We start from the raw sequence: 26790 nt of genomic DNA on the forward strand, positions 1-26790 counted from the left end.
AGTTAAAATTGTACCGCCGCACATGCACTTAGCCCATTTTTATACCCACCACCGAAGGATGGGGGTATATTCACTTTGTCATTCCGTTTGAAACACATCGAAATATCAATTTCCGACCCTATAAAGTATATATATTCTTGATCAGCGGAAAAATCTAAGACGATCTCGCCATGTCCTTCCGTCTGTCTGTTGAAATCACTCTACAGTCTTTAAAAATAGAAATATTGAGCTAAAACTTTGCACAGATTATTTTTTGTCCATAATGGGCTATATCGGACTATATCTTGATATAGCCCCCATATAGACCGATCCGCCGATTTCTGGTCTAAGGCCCATAAAAGCCATATTTATTATCCGATTTTGCTGAAATTTAGGACAGTGAGTTGTTTTAGACCCTTTGGAGCAGATCGGTCCAGATTTGGATATAGCTGTCATATAGACCGATCTCTCGACTTAAGGTTTTGGGCCCATAAAAGGCGCATTTATTGTCCAATGTCACCGAAATTTAGGACAGTGAGTTGTGTTAGGCTCTCAACAACTTCTGCAATTTGGCCCAGATCGGTTTGGATTTGGATGAATTTGCCATATAGATCAATCTCTCGATTTAAAGCCTTGGCCCCATAAAAGGCGCATTTATAATCCGATTTCGCTGAAATTTGACACAGTGACTTGTGTTATGCTTAACAACATCCGTGTCGTATATGGTTCAGATCAGTCTATATTAAGATATGGCTACCAAAAAGAGCAATATTTTGTTCCACAAAATTGAACAATGACTTGTACTTATTAGACATCTCAATATCCGTGTCGAATTAAGTCCAAATCGGACCATATTTCGATAAAGCAGCTATGGGGGCATAAGTTATGCATTTTTCACCGCATTATGACGAAATGTACTTTAAATATAAACTCGAGGTAGTGGGTATCCAAAGTTCGGCCCGGCCGAACTTAACGCCTTTTTACTAGCTTTTTTTTCATTCATTATTCGAAGAATTCGTACCCCAGTTCTATAATTTAAGCCCCATATTGTTATCATAGGGTTAAATGTCCGTTTGGTAAGAACTGAATGAGAGGCGAGCATTTAGAAGCTTGACTTTATGTAGCCATTTCAGTTGCTAACCCTATTTACTGTTTAGAGCTTTTACATGTGGATGGTATAACTTTTTACGCCACTGCCTTCATTGGAGTACCATATGGTCAGATACAGATTTCGTTAAACGGGCAACATGTCTTTTCGAGCAGGTTTGAAGGCCCTTCAGATTCTTGGGTCAAAATTTGGATGTCAAATTTCTACTCTATTCTGTAATAACTTGAATGTGATCCCCATATTGTCATAGTAAGGCTACATGTTCATTGGGGCCTTTTGGCATAAAACTATCGGAAAGTTGAATCCATATTTCAAAGTAAGGTTCATACACTGATAGAAGTACAACTGTACTAACAGATTGGTATTAAACCGAAAACTAGTTCGTTAATAAGGTTAGTACCAAATGGTACTAATCATTTTATGGTTCATCCATACCATCCGGTATTGTTATTGTACCATAAGTTATTGCTTTACTATCAGTACCGTATGTCATTGAAATGAGCACGTTTGGTATAAAGTTTTTTTGGGTGTACTCTTCTGGCAAAACCCTCATTGTCAAGATAGGTGGTGTTAGGAAAAAGGATGACCTCAAACTCTTAATGTTGTATTTTCACGTCTTATTCGCTCTGCCTTCCATACGAGACCCCATGATCGCGCTACAAGTCGCTTTGACGTTGTTCAGTGGCAGGGCAATCTCTTACACAACCCACTTCTGATATAGAGATCCCAAAGTCGACGTTCGTCTTATCGATTAGTCGACTTTTTGTGTAAAAAAGTGAAAAGAATTAAAGAAATTATAATATCTTAATGTCAAAAGTTGATAAAAACTTGTAGGAAAAAGAAGAATGTAATTTAGGAAATGTTTCACTTTTTTTGCAAAAGGTCAGCCTTTTGCAAATGTTGAAAAGACGACTTTTTGATAAAGTCAAAATATCAACTTTTGGCAAAACAAAGTCTAAAAGTCGACTTTTGGTCATAACTTGAGATCCCTATTCTGATATTGTATTAATATCTTCTCAGGATCATACTAAACTATCTGAATATTGCAAGTAAATCTACATAAATCTATACGAACATAGAAACACAAAAAATAAATTGGTATTTTTATCTTAAAACATATGGGACCCGTCAGGTTACGTAATCAAAAATACTGCACCATTTTCCCTTACTTCTTTTAAATCACCGCCAACTATTTCATTCATTAATATGGCCACACAATTAGTTAATGTTCACTTCAATGTTAATATAATAATAATATATAATATATGCGTTGCCAAAGTTGTATTTAACCGTTGCCAACATATTAAAATGCACACTTCATTGTCCATAGCCGCAGCCTAGGCTACTTACAAACCTTCATGCCAAAGAAAACCAAGTAGAGCCACACACATCACACCACCACACACGCACACCATATTAGTGATCTCTTTTTGTATAATCTTTCTCTCGCACATACCTATCACCTCTCACACTCTCTCTACTAATACTAGCACATATGGCTTTGCTTCCACACGAATAATGGATGCTTTAAATACCAACAACAATTTGCTGTTATTCTTTTATTGAAAATTAATTCCTCATTTTCGTGACTTTTCTTTTTGGAAAATTAATGTTCATATATATTCTGCACATTTCTGGAAAAATAACTTCTGATTGATGGCAATTTGCCTTTGGGCAACCCTTGGTCGTTTAATAATATTTATATATGAAATTTTTTAAATTTTAAATTTTTCTAAATAATTTCAAAATATTTCTTCGATTTATTAAAAATACTTCTGTTAGCAAAGTCTTCGTGTATTTTTGTTGTAGTGTTCTGTAATTGTTTATTATCAGCAATGGATATATAATTAAATATTTCCCCTTTATCAGATAAGCGCTAATATTTATAAAAGGTGATACATAAAAGTGCAAATGGAGATATGAAGAAAGAAAGAAACATAACAAATCTCTGAGATAAATGCAAATCAAGTAAAACATGTCCATTAGTTGTCATCGAATAATACATACACTTGGCAAAAACAAAATCAATTGACCATATCCATGTTATCTATTTTATGATGGGGTGTTCTATATTTTTTTGTTTTGATTGCAACACTTTGCCTTTTCCATTAATTTTAATTATTTCAATTATCACCTTCTTGCGGCCGTTGCGGATTCTGAAAGGCAGCTGACTTGATTGGCTGCCAGCCTTACAAAACCACCCCACAATTTGTTGTTTTTTTTTAATATTTTTTAGCCATAAATTTTGCTTTTATTAAGCTAAGCTTAACTGCCAAAAACGTTGTTACCATTTTTGGACTTGTTTTGCCTATGAGCCATCAACAAAAGCCTAGAGTTAGTTGTACGTATGGTTGTAAAACCAAAGTGTGAACTTCATTGATAGGCTTTAATTACACGGATTGTTTGCAGTAACCATGTTGTTGTTGTCGTTTTATTTTTGATGGGTTTGATTTTGTGGTGGTGTTTTTTTTTTGGAAAATAATATGATATTTGTATAGCAATTATAAATGGATTTTGTGTTAAAATGGGCTTTTGATAAAAAGACATTGGATGGTGTTTTTTTATGCAAAAAGCCATTGTGATTGATTGATTTTGACTTAAAACAAATTGTCTATAATGTCGTAATTGTTTTTAATGTTGTCATAAACATTTGGCTAGAATAGATATGTATCTATTCTATGAAAGGCAATATCAGGTGCCAACATTGATTGTACAAATTACCGTCTAGTCTATATATGGACTGTAATATCATTCATTTCAAATTTTAATAGGCATAATAAAATTTTAATATTATGTTTCTTCATAACTTAGTTTAATAACAAATTGTGCATAATTAGCTGTATTTTCTAAATTTTTATACCCTCCACCATAGGATGAGGTAAAACAATTTCGTCATTCTGTTTGTAACTCCTCGAAATATTCGTCTCCGACCCCATAAAGTATATATATTCATGATCGTCGTGACATATTATGTCGATTTAGCCATGTCCGTCCGTCTGTCCGTCCGTTTGTCTGTCGAAAGCATGCTAACTTTCGAAGGAATAAAGCTAGCCGCTTGAAATTTCGCACAAACACTTATTATGGGTGTAGGTCGGTTGAGATTGTAAATGGGCCATTTCGGTTCATGTTTTGATATTGCAAATTTTGCCCATGAACATTCCACTAAGGAACAGGGGCAAACTTCTCACATATCAATGAGTGCAGTCCGATTCAAGTTTAAGCCCAATGATAAGGGGGCTCCTTTTTATAGCCGAGTCCGAACGGCGTGCCGCAGTGCGACACCTCTTTGGAGAGAAGTTTTACATGGCATAGTACCTCACAAATGTTACCTGCATTAGGAGGGGAAAACCACCGTTGAAAATTTTTTCTGATGATTTCGCCATGATTCGAACCCAGGCATTCAACGTCATAGGCGGACATGTTAACCTCTGCGCTACGGTGGCCTTCATGTTTTGATATAGCTGCCATATAAACCAATCTGGGATCTTGACTTCTTGAGCCAATAGAGGGCGCAATTTCAGTCCGATTTGACTGAAATTTTGGATGTGGTGTTTGGGTATCACAACTATGCCAAGTATGGTTTAAATCGGTCCATATGTTGATATAGCTATCATATAAACCTATATGGGGTCTTGACTTCTTGAGCTTCTAGAGGGAGCAATTCCTATCCGACTTGGCTGAAATTTTGCATGACGTACTTTATTATGATTTTCAACAACTATTCCAAATAAGGCTCAAATCGGTTCATAACCTGATATACAATAGATGCCATATAAACCGATCTGGGATCTTGACTTCTTGAGCCAATAGAGGGCGCAATTTTAGTCCGATATTCTTTATAGGGGAATATATATTCTTTATATACTTGCATATCTTTGTCTTCTATGGCTTTACATTCATAACCCTAAGTTTAGCTCCGTCGTATGCCATCTCAAAAACCCTGTCGTCCTTTGTGCATATCTGAAGTATTGTAAGTGGTCTGTATTATAAAGTGGTCTGCGTAGCAGAAAGGTTAAAAACCCACCTCAATCAGGATCCGTAAGGGACTAATTAGGGTGGTCACCCATAAGAGCGTCAATGAAATACACACCCTGTGGAGTGCCTTGTGCCACTTTGACACTTATACTTATGTCTTGAGTCCCATAATTTATCCACCTATTCGTTAGCATGTGGTCTATCCAAACTCTAAGGATCCGGTTAACCCGGTACTGTTCTAAGGATAAGATGAGCGTATCGCTCCTCATCTTAACACCGAAAGATTCTTCTATTTTATGCACAACCTCGTGTATGGCAATAGACATATCCTGCTTGTATCGCGATTAGCGATTCTCCCGATGTCCTTCTCTTTATCATGGTTTTGAGTAGAAAGGACGTTAGGGCTTTAGTGTCGTATAGCTTGCCTTGCCGGGCTTGCATATAAACACCACTCATGCCTCCTGCCTCCAGCCTTTAGGAGTATAAGCAATTCCTAGACACGCTGTCGAATATTACTGCCGCCAGGTAGTATGCCACCTTCTGTAGAAATGCAAGAAATATGTCACTAGGTGCGGGTAACTTAAATTGTTGGCTTTCTAAACCATAAAGTCCAATTTGTTCCTCTTTGTTTGTTCCTAGATTCCGGCACGTGATTATCCACTAACTGACTCCCTTTTCATAGAGGGTATAATGGGGATTTCGAAATATGTTTATGAGATGAACCCTACTTGAGTTTATTGCAATTTCGAATGGCTTTTTAATTCCCTGTATGTTTAGAAATCACTGTCTCCCCCAAAATTAACCCTAACACTTTGTAGGAATTTCACATATATATCACGAAATTCCATACTGCCAACAATGTCAAATATCTTTCTTTTTACGCATAATTGTCAATTAATAGTTATTTGAAGAATTCGATGTTGGTTAAGTGGAATAGGGGGTCACTGAGCTGAATTGTTGCCGCTATTTGGGTTGACTAATTTGTCATTGCGTTGTCAAGTCAAACAAAACGATATCAAAGGAATGCCAACGATATGTCACCGAACTACAAACCAATACAAAAGGCACAAACTATAAGTAAATGAGCACTCATGGAAATAATAGCAAAAAAAAAAAAAAAAAAACAAAAAAAAAACAAAATTCAATTATGAGGCCCCTCCATACGATAAGATTAAGAACACAAATGCATTTTCTACACTCGAAGTAGTTCCGCAAATAAATTCGTATGTATGCAAAAAAACGACATAAATCAATTTAAATTTTAAATTATGTTGAAGAAAAGTATGGAAAAAATAAAATATAGGTTTTCCTCAAACGCAGGTGGTCAAGGCAAGAAAACATATCAGTGGATGAGTACTTACTCAAATGTTTATTAAAAAAAATATTTTTTTTGCTTTTTTCCAAATAAATCAATAACCACCGCTTTTATTTCATTTTTTAATTTGAAAAAGTAACAACCGAACCTTGGTTAAAAAACACACATCCACACAAACTCCCAACCGAGTGACACAATTTGGTCACAGTCTATTTAAGCGGTCACTTTTCTTGAATTTCCCTTTCTTTATTTTACTTCCGACACTCAACACCAGTTGCTTTAATTTTTTTTTCCTTTTTGATTTTCAAAGTATGTTTTTATTTTCTTGAAAGGGCTTTTTTGTCTTTTGTTGTGTTTTGTCGATTTTTTGTAATTTTTCTTTGTTTTTGTCGATAAACCGAAAACCACAACACGTCTTGTGGCTGACAACTTTCGATCAATATTGATTTTTAAAAATTTAGAATATTTCGCTACAACTTCGCGCTCTTCGCTGTTGCTGCTACTTCTGGCTGGGGTCGGCTGGCGCAAAACCTCAGAAACTATTCAATGCTGGCCCGTACGGATGAACTGACGTACTGACTGCCTGCCTGCCTGCTTAGTAGAAGTGTGCGCATGTGTGTAAACCTTATATTGAGTGCGTGTGCTGTAAAGTGAGAAATATGGATGGATGGATGGCTGGCTGGTGGATATGCATATGGCCGAGCGAGTTAAGTATGGTTGCTCTGAGGTAAAAAGCTTACAAACAAACGCTGGCCGCAACGCTTTAGCACAAAAGGCAAATAGATGAACAGTGTTCATGGTTGTTATTAAATATGTCTAAATTTTAAGAAATTTTAATTTAAAATACCACTTACTAAGAAATTCTCACTACACCTAACTCCTTGGTGTTTTTTAAGGGAATCTTGCCAAAATGTGTTAGGCTTTTGAACAATAATTTTGTTTAATTTTCCGCTAAAATAAGGTAGGTTTAGTAGTAAAAACGTGAATATTTTGGGGACATTTACTATAAATTCCACATTTTGGGGATATTTATCAAAAGTAGCACATTTTGGGGACATTTGTTACATTTTTAGGAAATTCGCTATATATAGAACATTTATTATATATTACATTTAACATTTATGGACATTTGCCATAAATAGAATATTTTGGGGACATTTGCTGTAAATACCGCATTTTAAAGACATTTGCCATGATTAACATATTTTTGGTTGACATTTTCGAAATTTAGTGGAGGAAATTTGCTATAAATAGAAGAGGATATTTGCTATAATTAGCACATTTTGGGGACTTCTGATATAAATAGCCAATTTTGGAGAATTTTATCACAAAAGCATATATTTTGGGCACATTTGCTATAAGTATCCTATTTTGATGACATTTGCTATAGATAGTAAATTTTAAGGAATTTTACTAGAGATAGCACATGTTGGAGACATTTACTATAAATACCACATTTTGGGGAAATTTATTATAAATATCAAATTTTGAAGAATTTCGCTAGTTTAGAACATTTAGAGGACATTTGCCATAAAGAGAATATTTTGGGGACATTTACTGTGTATAACGTACTTTGGGGGCATTTGCCATATACACCATAATTTTGGGGTAAAATTTTCGACATTTAGAGGAGAACATTTGCTATAAATAGAAGAGGACATAAGAGGATATAAATTGCTCATTTTGGAGAAATTTGTCACAAAAAAAGCATATATTTTGGGGACATTTGCTATAAATAGCGCATTTTGGAGACAACTGATATAAATAGCCAATTTTGGAGAAATTTGTCGCTAAAAAAAATATGTTTTGGGCATATTTACTTTAAGTAACCTACTTTAAAGACATTTGCTATTTAAAGTTAATTTTAAGGAAATTTGCTAAAGGTGGCGCATGTTAGGGAAATTTGCTATAAATAGCCCATTTTAGAGAAATTTTGAAATAAATAGCAGATTTCGGAAACATATGTCATAAAAAGTCCATTTTGGGGAAATTTGCCACAAATCACTTTTTTGCTATAAATGGCACATTTTGGGAACATTTATTATTACTAGCCCATTTTTAAGGACATTTTCTATCGATATCAATTTTGTAGGAAATTTGATAAAGATAGCATATTTTGGAACATTTTTTATGAATAGCCCTTTTGAGGAAATTTTAAATAAAATGCACATTTTGGGGTTTTGCGCCATAAATATCATATTTTGAGGACATTTGCTACAAAAAACACATATTGGGGAAATTTCCACCAAAAATATAATTTTTTGACCACATTTGCTGTAGATAGTAAATTTGTAGGAAACTTGCTAAAGATTGCAAATTTTGGGAACATTTGCAATAAATAGCATAATTTTGGGAATTTCCCACAAATAGTACATTTAAGGGATATTTGCTACAAGTAACACATTTGCTATAAATAACATATTTTGACGACATTTGCTATTATCAGCATATTTTAAGGAAATTTTATATAAATAGCATATTTTTGGGGGCATTTACTATAATTGGCCACAAAAATCATGTTTCTCGCGCATTTGCTATAAACAGCAGATTTTGCGAACATTTGCAATCTAAGGCCCATTATGTGAACATTTTGGTATATATATAAAATTTTGGAGAAATTTGTCCCAACAAGCATATATTGGGGACATTTCGATTGTATAGAACATTTTGGTATAATTGGCCCCTTTTGGAAAGATTTGCTTTAACCAGCCCATTTTGGTATAAGTAGCCCATTTTAAGCTAATCTAATTTAGGGAATATACTATTTGTGGGGACATTTGCCACTTATAGCAAATGTCCTTAAAATTTTTAAGACATTTGCAATATATGGAAGATCTTAGAGACATTTTGCTTAAATTTCGCATTTTGTACAAACATTACATTTTGTGGAAATTTACCACAAATAGCATATTTTGTGGTCATTTGCTATAAATAGTATATTTTAAGGATATTGGTTTTCAAATATCATTTTTGGGGACATTTGCTATAAACAACCCATTATGAGAACATTTGCTATAACAAGGGGAGTTTGGAGAATTTTGCCATGAATAGCATATTTTGGGAACATTTGCTAAAAGTAGCAAATTTTGAAAACATATGCTATAAATAGCATACTTTTGAGAAATTTTAAATAAATAGTACGTTCCGAGGTCATTTGCCATAACAAGCGCATTTTGAGACGATTTGTTATAAATACCACATTTTGGGAACATTTGCAATAGGAAGTGTATTTTGTGGGCATTTACTATGAGGAGCAGATTTTTGGGGACATTTTGTTAAATTTGTACACATATCACATTTTTGGGAAATTTACCACACATAACATACTTCGGGGCCATTTGCTATATATTTTAATGACATTGACTTCAAATAGCGACATTTCCCTCAAACAGCCAACGTGGGTTTCCCCTTTCTAACTCTGACTTAATTTTTGAGGTATCCTGCCATGTTAAAACTTCTATACCAAATGGTGTCGCTTTGCGGCACGCCGTTCGGACTCGGCAGTAAAAAGGAGGCACCTTATCATTGAACTTAACCATTAATCGGACTGCACTCATTCAGATGAGAAATCTATTCCCTATTCCTTAATGGAATGTTATGGGAAATTTAGTAGCAGTAGAATGTTTTGGGAACATTTTCCTCAAATAGCATATTTTGGGGAAATTTTCCTTAAATAGTATATTTCGAGGACATTAGCTATAAATATATAGCTAATTTTTAGGACATTTCCTTTACAAAGCATATGTTGTGGATATTTGGTATAAATCAAACATTTCGGGAATATTTTGAGGACATTTGGAAAAAATTACACTTTTTGAGGACATTGCTATAAATAACACATTTTGAGGACATTTGCTGAACTTAGCACATTTTGAGGGCATATACCTAAAATAGCAAATTACAGCAACATTTACTGTCAGTAGAAAATAGGGGGAATTAGCAACAAATAGCTGATTTCTAGGGACATTTGCTATAAATAACCTATTTGGTTAAAAATATTTGTAAAAATTTTAATATAAAACTATTGAGACAATTTAGAAACACTGTGTCTCATTATGTACCCCTCTACTTAGTAATAATGCAGTCGGCAAGCATCCCAACAACTTGGATAGCACATGTGTGGACATTGCCGTCAAAGGCATTGCTAGAGAAGCTAAGAAACAGTCAGTTGGTCAATATAAAAGAGAGATACATTTATTTAAATTATGAAATGTTAGTAAATAATAAGCGCTAGGGCTGACTTATAGCAAGATAACAATGTGATGTCAGACACACTTTTGTTTAGGAAAGCAACTACTATGAAAATGCGAACACTCTTTTTGGGGCCTACAATTATTTAGCACCTATTTATAACAACCGCTATTCGTGCAATCGCCCATTCATTTCACTATGCGTAAATTAGCCTTTGCCATTAAATAGTGACCAAAAAATTTGATTTTCTCAACTTGAATTCTCGCCCAAGCGTTTATGATTATTTATTGACATATTTGACGTAATTCGATCGAATAAGTATCGTTTGTTAGTTTACAACAGCTATCGAGAGACTTCACTTACTACAGTAGCAAATAGCACTTGGCTGTGTTTATACTCAGATGCTATCCATACTTTATGCCCCTCAAATAAAATTCAAAGTATAGAAGGTTCAATGATCAAAAATACTTGGAACTTCGATAAGGGCGTAGCTAGAGGTATGCAAAAAGGGACAATTTAAAAATAATTAAAATGTGAGGGAAAGATTTGTGAGGAAAAAATTATCTTTAAAATTTTTACCGGCATTGTGTAAACAAAATTTTAGAGTCACGCACTATTTATTATAAGTTTAGCATTATTAAGTGGTATTGTTTTTGGAAATTTTCACTTAGATTCTGGATAATATAAAATTAGTACGACGTTCCTACTGTCCCAAACTACTATAACTTTATATAAAGTTGTAAGCTACAAACTAAGATAAAAAAAGTTATTGAGTGGTTAAATGTTCACGTAATGACTTGATTTAGCCCTTGCATTGTATTATCCACACGAGTAGAAGGGTCCAGTAGGAATCTCTCGTGGTGGTGCTATTCTACAAACCTCATTTTCTTGCCTTTCAACTTTTTATTTCTACAACGCTTCTGATATTCTAGCATCTTTTTTATTTTGCTAACTGCTCTGCTTATTTTGTTTACTTGCCATAGGCCATCGAGATGAGAGAGCCTCAAGTCTATTCGACGCACTTTAGTTTATTACCCATCAAATAAAGATGTTTTCACGAACTCGTTTGAATCGATATCCATTCATTAGATTCGAGATCTGTGGTGTGCTGTGGTGCACAGTAGCATATTCTTCAATATCATCACCATGTTTAAATGATTTCAGATGTTTTCCATTACCGGAACCTAGAACGAACAGTTGGAATGGCCAGCAACCAGCCACCATCGAACCATTTGTCTGACGGAAGGGGGTTGAATTGAGAATTTATTGACATCGACAGACTACTGAATTGAAAAATGTTCCAATCAAATTATTTGTCATATAAATTGATTCGAATAATTTAATTTGTCCCATTAATAGTAGTAACACACTATCGTTTAGAGTGATCTTGAATTGATGACAGGGTTGGCGGTTACTGCAGAAAATCCCAAGATGAGATTGTCATAAAAAATTAAAAAAAAATATGAGTTAGGAGTAAAAGTTTTCGGTTGGATCAAAGAACTGAATATATAATTCAAACTTTAAGGAATTTTTCAATGACAAAATTTATTGCTCAGTTAGTTATTTAAACTCATTAACATTTTTAACATTTGCCTGCCATCTTATGAATTTCCCAAATCTCAATTTAAACTACCGTTTTTCTTAAATTTCACCAAAAATTTCAATTCTGACCAACAGCTTACATAAATTTCATTATACAAAAGTCCATTGTTTTCGCAACATAAAAAGCTTCCGACGCTGACACCTTCAGCATTATCACCACACATGTCAATGGCCATGATGCTGTAGATGATGATGTTGGAGCCAAAGTGGGGCTCCTAAAGTGCAAAATAAAAACCAAATAATGGACAAGTCAACACCAAATAATGACAACACATTATGTCGCCTCCGAAAAAAAACACCCTCAACTCAAGGAGATAGATGGTGGTGGTGTTACTCCAGACTTAACAAACAGAAAAAATGGAGTGGAAAATTGAATACTGCCACCACAGTGGTAATAAAGACATACAAAAGACATGAGGTTGATAAATTTTCGAAGGTATCGAATGGCGACAACAAGAAGAAGAATGACAATACCACATCTGAAAAGTTTGTCAAATTCGAGTTTAAGTCTGTCTGTCTGTTTGCCTGCCAGAAACTACAGCAAAAACAAAAAGTGCTTATGCGGCACAGACAGTCTGGAAACTATCTTTGCGAGTGCCTACAGTTGAGGGCTTAATAAAGTTATCAATGTCAAGGAAGTCGATAAAGCATGTAAGGCAGTTTGTTGCGATGGTTTCAGTATTTTTTTTTTCTCCTTCGAAATGAATTAAAAAAAAAAGTAATAAATTGGAAAAAGAGCACTGAAATAACATCACAACGTTTTAAAGGGATTAGTGTGTATTAAAAATTATTGTGTTTAACTTTCATACGAATATAATTTGATTTTTTTGCCTAGAATAAATGATCCAAACCACAAATGCCATATAATTATCAATCAGACCCAATGAAATCTATTGAAGATTAGCAGGTTCTAGATTATGTGATTAAAGGGCCTTCTTATTGGAATAACTCAATTTTGTTTTCAAAATTGAAATCAAGTTTCAATACGACAACATCAAAATCTTAAATTTTAATATTTGATTACTTTTGTAGCCATCGTCATGGTGGGTTAATAATTTAATTAGAATTAAATGAAAATTTCAATGGAATTGATTTAGAAGAAATTTTAAGTAAAAATTTACTAAAAAAATTTTAGTGAAAATTTACTAAAAAAATTTTAGTAAAAATTTACTAAAAAATTTTAGTACAAATATACTAAAAAACTTTAAGTAAAAATAATAATAAATAAAAAAAAAACATAATAAAAAAAATTATAATAATAAATAAAATAAATTTGTTACTAAAAAACAAATTACTATAAAAAATGTTTAGTAAAAATTTACTAAAAAAGATTTTTAGTAAAAATTTACTAAAAAAGATTTTTAGTAAAAATTTACTAAAAAAGATTTTTAGTAAAAATTTACAAAAAAAAATTTTACAGAAAAATTTACTAAAAAAAATTTTACAGAAAAATTTACTAAAGATATTTTTACAGTAAAAAATTTACTAAAGAAATTTATACAGTAAAAATTTACTAAAGAAATTTTTACAGTAAAAATTTACTAAAGAAATTTTTACAGTAAAAATTTACTAAAGAAATTTTTACAGTAAAAATTTACTAAAGAAATTTTTACAGTAAAAATTTACTAAAGAAATTTTTACAGTAAAAATTTACTAAAGAAATTTTTACAGTAAAAATTTACTAAAGAAATTTTTACAGTAAAAATTTACTAAAGAAATTTTTACAGTAAAAATTTACTAAAGAAATTTTTACAGTAAAAATTTACTAAAGAAATTTTTACAGTAAAAATTTACTAAAGAAATTTTTACAGTAAAAATTTACTAAAGAAATTTTTACAGTAAAAATTTACTAAAGAAATTTTTACAGTAAAAATTTACTAAAGAAATTTTTACAGTAAAAATTTACTAAAGAAATTTTTACAGTAAAAATTTACTAAAGAAATTTTTACAGTAAAAATTTACTAAAGAAATTTTTACAGTAAAAATTTACTAAAGAAATTTTTACAGTAAAAATTTACTAAAGAAATTTTTACAGTAAAAATTTACTAAAGAAATTTTTACAGTAAAAATTTACTAAAGAAATTTTTACAGTAAAAATTTACTAAAGAAATTTTTACAGTAAAAATTTACTAAAGAAATTTTTACAGTAAAAATTTACTAAAGAAATTTTTACAGTAAAAATTTACTAAAGAAATTTTTACAGTAAAAATTTACTAAAGAAATTTTTACAGTAAAAATTTACTAAAGAAATTTTTACAGTAAAAATTTACTAAAGAAATTTTTACAGTAAAAATTTACTAAAGAAATTTTTACAGTAAAAATTTACTAAAGAAATTTTTACAGTAAAAATTTACTAAAGAAATTTTTACAGTAAAAATTTACTAAAGAAATTTTTACAGTAAAAATTTACTAAAGAAATTTTTACAGTAAAAATTTACTAAAGAAATTTTTACAGTAAAAATTTACTAAAGAAATTTTTACAGTAAAAATTTACTAAAGAAATTTTTACAGTAAAAATTTACTAAAGAAATTTTTACAGTAAAAATTTACTAAAGAAATTTTTACAGTAAAAATTTACTAAAGAAATTTTTACAGTAAAAATTTACTAAAGAAATTTTTACAGTAAAAATTTACTAAAGAAATTTTTACAGTAAAAATTTACTAAAGAAATTTTTACAGTAAAAATTTACTAAAGAAATTATTACAGTAAAAATTTACTAAAGAAATTTTTACAGTAAAAATTTACTAAAGAAATTTTTACAGTAAAAATACACTAACGAAATTTTTACAGTAAAAATTTACTAAAGAAATTTTTAGAGTAAAAATTTACTGAAGAAATTTTTACAGTAAAAATTTACTAAAGAAATTTTTACAGTAAAAATTTACTAAAGAAATTTTTACAGTAAAAATTTACTAAAGAAATTTTTACAGTAAAAATTTACTAAAGAAATTTTTACAGTAAAAATTTACTAAAGAAATTTTTACAGTAAAAATTTACTAAAGAAATTTTTACAGTAAAAATTTACTAAAGAAATTTTTACAGTAAAAATTTACTAAAGAAATTTTTACAGTAAAAATTTACTAAAGAAATTTTTACAGTAAAAATTTACTAAAGAAATTTTTACAGTAAAAATTTACTAAAGAAATTTTTACAGTAAAAATTTACTAAAGAAATTTTTACAGTAAAAATTTACTAAAGAAATTTTTACAGTAAAAATTTACTAAAGAAATTTTTACAGTAAAAATTTACTAAAGAAATTTTTACAGTAAAAATTTACTAAAGAAATTTTTACAGTAAAAATTTACTAAAGAAATTTTTACAGTAAAAATTTACTAAAGAAATTTTTACAGTAAAAATTTACTAAAGAAATTTTTACAGTAAAAATTTACTAAAGAAATTTTTACAGTAAAAATTTACTAAAGAAATTTTTACAGTAAAAATTTACTAAAGAAATTTTTACAGTAAAAATTTACTAAAGAAATTTTTACAGTAAAAATTTACTAAAGAAATTTTTACAGTAAAAATTTACTAAAGAAATTTTTACAGTAAAAATTTACTAAAGAAATTTTTACAGTAAAAATTTACTAAAGAAATTTTTACAGTAAAAATTTACTAAAGAAATTTTTACAGTAAAAATTTACTAAAGAAATTTTTACAGTAAAAATTTACTAAAGAAATTTTTACAGTAAAAATTTACTAAAGAAATTTTTACAGTAAAAATTTACTAAAGAAATTTTTACAGTAAAAATTTACTAAAGAAATTTTTACAGTAAAAATTTACTAAAGAAATTTTTACAGTAAAAATTTACTAAAGAAATTTTTACAGTAAAAATTTACTAAAGAAATTTTTACAGTAAAAATTTACTAAAGAAATTTTTACAGTAAAAATTTACTAAAGAAATTTTTACAGTAAAAATTTACTAAAGAAATTTTTACAGTAAAAATTTACTAAAGAAATTTTTACAGTAAAAATTTACTAAAGAAATTTTTACAGTAAAAATTTACTAAAGAAATTTTTACAGTAAAAATTTACTAAAGAAATTTTTACAGTAAAAATTTACTAAAGAAATTTTTACAGTAAAAATTTACTAAAGAAATTTTTACAGTAAAAATTTACTAAAGAAATTTTTACAGTAAAAATTTACTAAAGAAATTTTTACAGTAAAAATTTACTAAAGAAATTTTTACAGGGAAATTTAATGAAGACATTTTTACTACAAACGTTTTACTAAAGAAATTTTCACAGAATTCTTATTACATTTTTCTTAGTTGTAATTTTTTTAGAAATTTGTTGCGCATACAAAATTTTATTTTTATTGATTTGAGGAGCACACAATAGTCCGCATTTTGTATTAATTTGGTTTCGTATTCTTTGTATATCAATGGATCATTTAATCCCACCCTGTGTTAAACACTCTATACAATACATTAACTTGAAATATAAACCTCAATGATATTTTTTTTACTATTTTGTTATGGGATCTCTTTAGAAAAAATACCGATTTTCGCCAATTGTTTGTTGCTTTTGAGGTTTTAAGCATCAAAAAAAACGACGATGATAGTAGCAACACCAATAACAAACTTAGCAGCTGTCTTTCAAGCATCACCACTTGAAGTCATCTTAGCCCACTAAATGAGCGGTGTGGTTGTCTGTCATCTGTACAAATGTGGCGGGAAGAGTTCGACCCCATCAAACCAAGTGGGAATGTATGTTAAGGAGTCCAACGTCCGTCCGTCTGTCTGTCTATCCCTCTCTATAGGGCGACAGATCAATCGAAACTCGATTGATCGCTTGGTAAATGGTAAATGAAGGTGTTGATGCAACTATATTTGTGGTTATTCACTCACTGAACATTCGATATGCCACAGTCCGCCCAGAAATATGGGCCACTAAATCACATCGAATTTAATACAACAACAACAACAATAGAGTTGATAAAAGTAACAATAACGTTGATGGTGGTGAGTGGTCACAAAAGTCTCTTCAGCTGCAAGGCCTTAGAGGGCTGTGTGTTAGTTACTTAAGTAACCACTCTTCCTGTTTGTTGGCAGCCGCCAAAAACACCACCCAACCTCAACACATCGACCACTAGCCAGTCATACATTGCTGCATGTCCATCATTCCCTATTTTCCTGGCAAATCTTAAGAAGAAAAAAAAGCCTAACTGATGCATCATATATGGCACTTTCATTTCAGGAATTCTGTTTGCAATTAGTTGCTATTTCATAAAAAACAGATGCTTTCCGTTGCAAGAACTAAGTCATTAAGTCATTCCATCATCGCAGCCATCTTATAGATAGGGCATAACCATCCATCCAAGCAGGCAGTCCAGCAGCCATGCTTAACCAGCTATCCCAGCGGACAGCCATCATTGCCCACAAAAGCATCACTTTAACTCCAATTTCATATTTACATTCCCATTTTGATTCCTATTTATGGGCCATACATTTCTCCTGCTAGCCTGGCCACCACAGTTCAATAAATTGCGTTCCTCACTTCCCAGCTCCACAAAGATCAAAGCTGAAAAAAATGACATTTTAATAAGAATGCTTGCGCCGCCGTTTGTCTTGTACGCTTTTTTTTCTTTATTTCAATAATAATTTTCTATTTGCCTTCTTGTTACATTCATTTATTCTTGTTTTGTCTTTTTGTCGGTTTTCTTTGGCTTCTAATATTTTTATTGTAAAAATTTCCGGTTTAATTGTTGGCCAGGCCATAAATCCCATATCAATAAATTTAAAAGTCAACACACGTTAATAACAGTGCCATGTAAATTTCATCTAACACTCTGCTGATAACAGAATATGGTATCTGAGCAATGTTAATATCAAATGTTAAAAAAATTTTAATAAATAGTTAAAGATTCCAATCCAAAGATCGAAGCATTTCGAGAGCCTAAAACTATGCTTTGGATATTTGAGTATCGTTCTAATGTTAGATGGTGTAGATATTTAACAGAATTTGGTTTTTTATGTTAGAGGTAATGTTGTCCACTTTTTTTACCAATTGGTATTTATAGCTCTCTACAGTGATACAGGGTGTTTGTTGCAACTCCCTAAAAGCAGAGATATATTGGGTTGCCCAAAAAGTAATTGCGGTTTTTTTAAAAGAAAATAAATGCATATTTAATAAAACATAGAATGAACTTTAATCAAATATACTTTTTTACACTTTTTTTCTAAAGCAAGCTTAAAGTTACAGCTGATAACTGACAGAAGAAAGAATGCAATTACAGAGTCACAAGCTGTGAAAAATTTTGTCATCGCCGACTATATGAAAAATCCGCAATTACTTTTTGGGCAACCCAATACATCCGATCCACTAATAATTTTTTTACTATTTGTTTAAGCCACTTCCGTTTGTCAGTCAATGACAAATTGCGTACAATGTATAGATTGCATTTTTGAGACTCAGATATACCTCACATATATATGTATCCGCCGATTTACACTTCACGATTATTCTTTCCCTGATTGGATATTCTTTCACAAATGATTTTCAATTACTTATTTTTAATAAACTTAATATTGTAATCTTAATTTGAAAAGCCAATAACAAATTTGGAGGCCACCATGGCGTAGAGGTTAACATATCAGAATATGACGCCGAACGACTGGGTTTTGGTCTCGGCATGAACATTAGAAAAATATTCATGCCGGCATAAAATAGGAGGACCTTTGTTAGCTTAAACATAAATCGGACTGCGCTCATTGATATGAGAGATGAATTCCCTGTTCCTTAATGGCATGTTCATAGGAAATAAAGTTATACTAAACAAGTAAAAAATTGCTAAGTTCGGCCGGACCGAATCTTGGGTACCCATGGATTCCGCTAAAAATTTGCGATCATTAATTAACTCAGTTCTTATTTGAATTATTTTACAAAAAACCAATTCGGGGATTGGTAGCGGCTGCTATGGTCTCAAGAAGTCATATCGGGGAATTGGTATTTAAGGGACCTATATCAGTTTGTGGACAGATTAGGATCATACTTACCACAGACGCGGGAAGTCATAGCGGAAGAATTTGTACCAAATTTTAAATTTAGATAAGAATTGAGGCTACTAGTGTCAAGTTAAAGCCAAATCGGATGAAATCTGAGGATTTTAGGAGCACACGAAGTCAAATCCGGGAATTGATTTGTATATGGGCTAGATCAGTTTATAGACCGATTCGTATCGTATTCGGCACGGATGTTGGAAGTCAAAAGGGAAGTCCTTGTGTCAAATTTCAACCAAATGGGATGAAAACTGCGGCTTCTAGTGGCTCAATAAGTCAAATCTGGCGATCAGTTTGTAGGGGGGTAATATCCAAACCTGAGCCGATATGGCCCATTTGCAATACCCTTCGACCCACATCGATAAAAAGTTTTTGTGCAGAATTTCAAGCGGATATTTTCATTCGTTCGAACACTATCGAGATTCCGACGAACGGACATGGGTAGACCGATTCATGCAAATCAGACAAAAACTGCGCCCTCTAGGGAGCTATATCAAGACCGATTCGAGCGATACTTGGCACGTACGTTGGAGGTCATTATTCAAAATTTCTGTCAAATCAGATAAGAATTGCGCCATCTAGAGGCTCAAGGCGAATTTATTGTCCGATTTCGCAGAAATTTTGGACAGTGGGTTGTGGTAGGCCCATACATTCTTCTTTAATTTGGCTCAGGTCGTACAAGATTTGGATAGAGCTGCCATACAGACCGATCTGTCGATATAAGGTTTTGGGCCCCTAAAAGGCGCATTTCGTAGAAATTTGAGACAGTGAGTTGAGTTAGGTTCTTCGATAACTTTCAGCAATTTGGTCCAGATCGGTCCAGATTTGGATATAGCTGCCATATAGATCTATCTCTTGATTTAAGGTTTTGAACCCATCAAAGTCCCATTTTTTGTCCAATTTCGCCGAAATTTGGGACAGTGAGTGGTGTTAGGTTTTTCGACAACTTTCTGCAATTTAGCCCAGATCGATCTAGATTTCGATATAGCTGCCATATAGACCGATCTCTCGACTTAAGGTTTTGGGGCCAAAAAAAGCGCATTTATTGTCCGATTTCACCGAAATTTGGGACAGTTAGTTGTGTTAGGCTCTTCGACAACTCTCTGCATAATGGCACAGATCAGTCCTGATTTAGATATAGCTGCCATATAGACCGATCTCTCGATTTAAGGTTTTGGGCCCAAAAAAAAGGGCATTTATGTCCGATTTTACCCAAATTTTGGGACAGTGAGTTGCGATTCTTCTTAAGTTTGGCTCAAATCGGTCCAGATTTGGATATAGCTGCCACATAGACCGATCTGTCGATATAAGATTTTGGGCCCATAAAAGGCGCATTCATTGTTCGATGCCGCTGAAATTTGGGACAGTGAGTTGTGTTATGCCCCTTCGACATCTTTCTGCAATATGGCCCAGATCGGTCCAGATTTGGATATAGCTGCTTTATAGATCGATCTCTTGATTTAAGGTCCTGGGCCTATAAAAGGCGCATTTGTAATCCGATTTCGCTGAAATTTGACACAGTGAAATTTCGACATCCGTGTCGTTTATGGTTCAGATCGGTCTTTATTTGGATATGGCTACCACAAAGACCAATATTTTGTTCTACAAAATTGAACTTTGACTTGTACTTATTAGACCTGTCCATATCCGTGTCGAATTTGGTCCAAATTGGACCATACTTCGATAAAGCTGCTATGGGGGCATAAACTATGCATTTTTCAACGGATTATGAGAAAAGGTGGTTTATATATATATTCAAGGTGGTGGGTATCCAAAGTTCGGCTCGGCCGAACTTAACGCCTTTTTCTTGTTTTTGGGGAGGAGTGGTGTCTTATGTTATTTGTATGCCAAAATTCAGCGAAACCGGAAATTTTATTGTATACAAGTTTAAAATTTTGATCACTTCAAAATACTTTTTCGGCCTTTTGTTTAAAGAAGGGATAAGGAGAACAGGGGGAGAGCTTGGATCCATTTTTATGTCCTCCACCATAGGATGGGGGTATACTAGTTTCGTCATTCTGTTTGTAACTACTCTATTTCCAACAACTGCGTCGAGTATGGTTCAAATCGGTCCTTAACCTGATGTAGCTGCCATATAAACCGATCTGGGATCTTGACTTCTTGAGCCTCTAGAGGATGAAATTCTTATCCGATTTGGCTGAAATTTTGTGCGACGGATCCTCTCATGACCATCAACATACGTGTTTATTATGATCAGAATCGGTCTATAGCTTGTTCCAGTTCCCATATAAATCGATCTCTCTATTTTACTTCTTGCGCGCCGAAAGGGCGCAATTCTTATTCAAATTGGCTGACATTTTACACATATCTCCAACATATAATTTGAATGTGGTCCGAACCGGACCATATCTTGATATCGCTCTAAAAGCTGAGCAAATCTTTTCTTTTATATTTTTTTTGCCAAAGAAGAGATGCCGGGAAAAGAATTCGACAAAAACGATTCATGGTGGAGGGTATATAAGATTCGGCCCGGCCGAACTTAGCACGCTTTTACTTGTTTCTTATTAAAATTCTTAGAAACAACAACTACGAAAACTTTTCATTACATTTATTTTCACTTACCTTACATATACCCTCAATACACATGGCACGACCACGATAGTTAGAACGATAATATTCAGCAGGTTTCTCGCAAGGTGTTCCATCGATGACAGTAGCATTAAGGGTGGCAAAGTATTCCATGCCCACAGGTTTGCAATTCAATTCGCATTCAGCATCATCTGGAAATGAGAAACAGTAACCGATAAGAAAGAGTACATAAGATATTAAAAAATTTCGATTGCTTTTCTATAAACATACCTTTAACATAGGGCTCCCACATGTATTGTTGACCCTGGAAATCAACCTCATCGTATTCCGAACACTGTTCAGCCCTGAATTGTTTAACTGAAGGTGGACAAGGCTAATAGAAGGAAAAAAGAGTTTTTTAATGAAAAAAAAAAATTATTGTAAAAAAATCCGATTGTATAAAAAATTCATATTTAAACTTTCTGATAAAATTATGTTTCACTTACCGTGTCATTGCACAGTTCAAAACGTTTATAGACACCAATACAGTTTTTGCTTAAATACAGTTTGCCAGTTCCAGAATTTCTGCAATAAAAATAAAACAAAAATAAAAATTACATCTTTCGAGGTGTTACAAAAGGAATGACGAAACTGGTATACCCCCAACCTACTATAATGAGTACAAAAAAGTTTTCAATTACCAATGAAACTGAATCTGTGTCAAATAAATCAAGTATACGTATCTTAAATATGTGTATCAATGAACTTTGTTTTTGCATATCTTCTACACATATGGTCATATGGGGTTATTGCTTTGCTTTGCCTAAACAATTTTAATGAAATTTCTCATAAAATTTATTAAAACAATAATTAGCAATTAGCAGCCAAAAGCATTTGCAAAAACTACAAAACAAAGAAACAAAAACTGAACATTGAAAAATGTATCATATCATGGTCGCATATTTTTTTATTTTTTTTGCAAACTATTTTGGCGCCTAACATATCTGAGACATGGAATCATCATTAGCGCCATCTCATAATCACACGCGCAACGTTGGTGGCTTCGTTGCCGTTGTGATAAAAACTCAAACAAAACGACCATTAAAACTAGAATTCTTGCTTTTGTTTTCGCCAGCCGATCAAATTGTCATTTGGAGTGCCTTATGGGTATGCCATATATGCCGCTTGGCGATGATTCCCTAGAATGGTCATGTCATTCATTTCGATTTCCATTTCATCATATTGAAGAATTCACTAAAGAGCTGGTGATTAATCCGTGTGTGATTTGGAATTATTTTCAGTCTTTTTTTTTCGATGTGGACAAATTGAAAGGCTCTTTAAAAAGCTTTTTGTGCTGTATGATGGCAGACATCTGGTGTTTTTGCCGACGATTTTAATTTCCTACAATTTTTATTAAATATTGGCAGTATGTTGGCTTGGGGTTTTTCTACAATATCAGTTGGGGAAAATATGAGAAAAAAGTTCTGGCAAAAATATCGAAGAGTAATTTTTTTTATTGGGGAAAAGAGTACTCAAACAACTCTTTCATTTCTAGAAGAATAGTAACAATTAAAAACGTGTTAAGTTCGGCCGGGCCAAACTTTGTATACCCACCACCTCGGGTATATATGTAAACCACCTTTCGTCATAATCGCGAGAAAAATGCATAATTTGTGCCCCCATAGCAGCTACATTGAAATAGGGTCCAATTTGGACCGAATTCGGTACGGACATTGAGTGGTCTAGTAAGTACAAGTCGTTGTCAAATTTGGTATAACAAAATATTGGTCTTTCTTTTTTTGTTCTACAAAATTGAATTGGATGTTGAAAAGTCTTACATTAGTCATTGTGTCAAATTCCAATAAAATCGGATTATAAATGCGCTTTTTATGGGGCCAAGACTTTAAATCGAGAGTCTGGTCTATATGGCAGCTATATCCAAAACTGAACCGCTCTAAGCCAAATTAAACAGGGATGTCAAAGAGCCTAACACAACTCGCTGTCCCGAATTTCAGCGCCATCGGACAAAAATGCATCTTTAACGGGCCTAAAACCATACATCGAGAGATCGGCCTATATGGCAGCTATATCCAAATCTGGACCGATCTGTGTCATATTGCAGAAGTATGTCGAGGAGCTTAACTTAACTCACTGTCCCAAATTTCGGCGATATCGGACAATAAATGCACCTTTTATGAGCCCAAAACCTTAAATCGAGAGATCGGTCTATATGGCAACTATATCCAAATCAAGACCGATCTGGGCCAAATTGAAGAAGGATGTCGAGTGGTCTAACAGAAAAAATGTATATACCATTATACTTCGGTGATAGGTATAAAAATGCCCCTTTAATTGGAAAAAGAAACTAAAACCCCTTTTACTTGGAAAAGGGTACTAAAACCCCTTTTATCTGGAAAAAGGTACTAACCCCATTTTGCTTGGAAAAGGGTACTTAAACCCCCTTTCGCTTGAAAAAGGGTACAAAACCGCCTTTTGCTTCGAAAAGGGTACTAAAACAGCTATTGTATTTTTAAATTCTTCTAAACCTACCCATTTCTTTGGGAAAGGATACTAAAAATACTTTTTCCTATGGAAAAGGGTTCTAAATCTTCCTTTTTTTGAGAAAGAGTATTAAAAATACCCTTTCCTATAGACAAGGGTACTAAAAATGCCATTTCCTCTGGGAAAAGATACTAAAAATACTTGTTTCTATGGAAAAGGGTAATAATACTAGCCTTTTCTATGTGAAAGGGTACAGAAATTACCCTTTCCTATGGGAAAGTGTACTAAAACTACCCTTTTCTTTGAGAAAGTATACCCTTTTCTTGGGAAAGGGTAATTTTAGTACAAATCTACACTTTTCTTTGGGAAAGGATACTCAAACTACACTTTCCGTTGGGAAAGGGTGCTAAAACTACCCTTTTCCTTTAGTAAAGGAAACTAAAACCACCATTTCCTTTGGGAAACGGTAATAAAACTAAACTTTCCTTTGGGAAAGGGTACTAAAAGCACCCCTTCCTATGGTACTAAAACTACCTTTCTTTTGGAAAAGCGTACTAAAACTACCCTTTTTTCGGGAAAGTGTACTAAAACTTTCCTTTCCTTTAGGAAAAGGTACTAAACCTAACCCTTCCTTTTGGAGAGGGTACTAAAAATACCCTTTACTATGGGAAACTACCTAAACTAAAACTACCCTTTCCCAAAAGAAAACTAACCTTTCCTTTGAGAAAGGGTACTGAAACTATCGTTTCTTTTGGGAAAAGGTACTAAAACTACCCCTTTTGGAAAAGCGTACTAAAACTACCTTTCCTTTGGGAGAGATTACTAAAACTACTCTTTCCTTGGAGAATGGGTACTAAAAATACACTTCCTTTGGTAAAGGGAACTAAAACCAACTTTTCCTTTGGTAAGGGGTACTAACACTACCCTTTCCATTGTAAAGGAAACGGTACTAAAACTGCCATTTACTTTGGGAAAGGTTACTAAAACTAACCCTTTCTTTGGGAAAGGGTACTAAAACTACCTTTTTCTTTGGGATAGGGTACTAAAATTACCCTTTTCTTTGGGAAAGGGTACTAAAAGTACGCTTTACTTTGGGAAAGGATACTAAAACAACCCTTAACTTTGGGAAAAGGGTACTAAAACTACCTTTTACTTAGGACAAGGGTACTAAGATTACCCTTTACTTTGGAAAAGGGTACTAAGATGACCCTTTCTTTTGGAAAAGTGTACTAAAACTATCCTTTCATTCGAAAAAGGGTACTAAAACTACGCTACGTTTGGTAAAGGGTACTACAACCAAACTTTCCTTTGTTAAAAGTAACTATTGGGTTGCCCAAAAAGTAATTGCGGATTTTTCATATTGTCGGCGTTGACAATTTTTTTCACAGCTTGTGACTCTGTAATTGCATTCTTTCTTCTGTCAGTTATCAGCTGTTACTTTTAGCTTTCTTTAGAAAAAAAGTGTAAAAAAAGTATATTTGATTAAAGTTCATTCTATGTTTTATTAAAAATTCATTTACTTTCTATTAAAAAATCCGCAATTACTTTTTGGGCAACCCAATACAACTATTCTTTCCATTGCAAAGTGTACTAAGACTTCTCTTCTGTTGTAAAGTATACTAAAACTACACTTTCCTTTGGGAAAGTGTACTAAAACTACGCTTTTCTTCGAGAAAGGGTTCTAAAACCACCTTTTACTTTGGGAAATTGTTCTAAAACTACCCTTACTAAAACCAACTTTTCCTTTGGTAAAGGGTTCTAAAACTACGCTTTTCGTTATAAAGTGTACTAAAACTACGCTTTTCTTTGGGAAATTGTACTAAAACTACCCTTTCCTATACAAAAGGGTACTAAATCTATCCTTTCCTTTGCAAAAGGGTACTAAAACTACCCTTTCCTTTGGGTAAGGGTACTAAAACTACCCTTTCCTTTGGGTAAGGGTACTAAAACTACCCTTTCCTTTACAAAAGGCAACTTAAACTACCCTTTCCTTTAAAAAAAGGCACTAAAACTGCCCTTTTAGGAAAGTCTTCTAAAACTACCCTTTCCTTTAGGAAAGTGAACTAAAACTTCCCGTTTCTTTGGGAAATGGTACTAAAACTCTCGTTATATTTGGGAAGGGATACCTCAACTACCCTGCTTTTTGGGCAAGTATACTTGCACTCCCCTCTCTTTTGGGAAAGGCTCCTAAAACTACGCTTTTTTGGGGAAAGATTATTAAAACTAACCTTTTTTTGGAGGAGTATTTCAACTTCTCTTTTTTTTAGGAATAAAAGGTGCTTAAACTACCCCTTCTTAAGGAAGGGTTCTTAACCTTTCCATTCCCTTTGGGATAGAGTACTCAGACTGTCCTTTCCTTTGGAAAAGTGTACTTAAACTGCGCTTTCCTTTGGAAAAGTATACTTAATCTTACCGTTCCTTTGAAATGTATATCAAAACGTCGCTTTCCTTGGAATAAGTATTTAAAACTGCTATTTCCTTTGGAAAATTGTGTTAAAACGACGTTTCCCTTTATGAAATGAAATTTCTTGTTAAGATTGGAAAACCCCATTCATGTTTTATCGAAAATCCTCGTGTGATGACATATTT

At 32.8% G+C, this 26790-nt stretch overlaps 1 protein-coding gene across 4 annotated transcripts in view; it reads right to left on the bottom strand.

The window, feature by feature from the left end:
* Nucleotides 1–26790, bottom strand: part of LOC106080485 (papilin) — a 183532-nt gene that overhangs the window by 32594 nt on the left and 124148 nt on the right. For 2 of the 4 annotated variants that reach the window (XM_013241861.2, XM_013241860.2), the window contains exons 5-7: nt 22206–22284; nt 21991–22093; nt 21754–21911 (exon numbers count right to left, since the gene is read on the bottom strand). In XM_013241861.2, coding sequence (XP_013097315.2) covers nt 21754–21911; nt 21991–22093; nt 22206–22284 — 340 coding nt within the window. Of the gene's footprint in view, nt 1–6423; nt 6950–21753; nt 21912–21990; nt 22094–22205; nt 22285–26790 lie in introns of those variants that run through there. The other 2 variants (XM_013241862.2, XM_059364653.1) reach the window with 2 other exon arrangements.

Source organism: Stomoxys calcitrans, chromosome 3, assembly GCF_963082655.1.
Source record: "Stomoxys calcitrans chromosome 3, idStoCalc2.1, whole genome shotgun sequence".
Classification (NCBI taxonomy): domain Eukaryota; kingdom Metazoa; phylum Arthropoda; class Insecta; order Diptera; family Muscidae; genus Stomoxys; species Stomoxys calcitrans.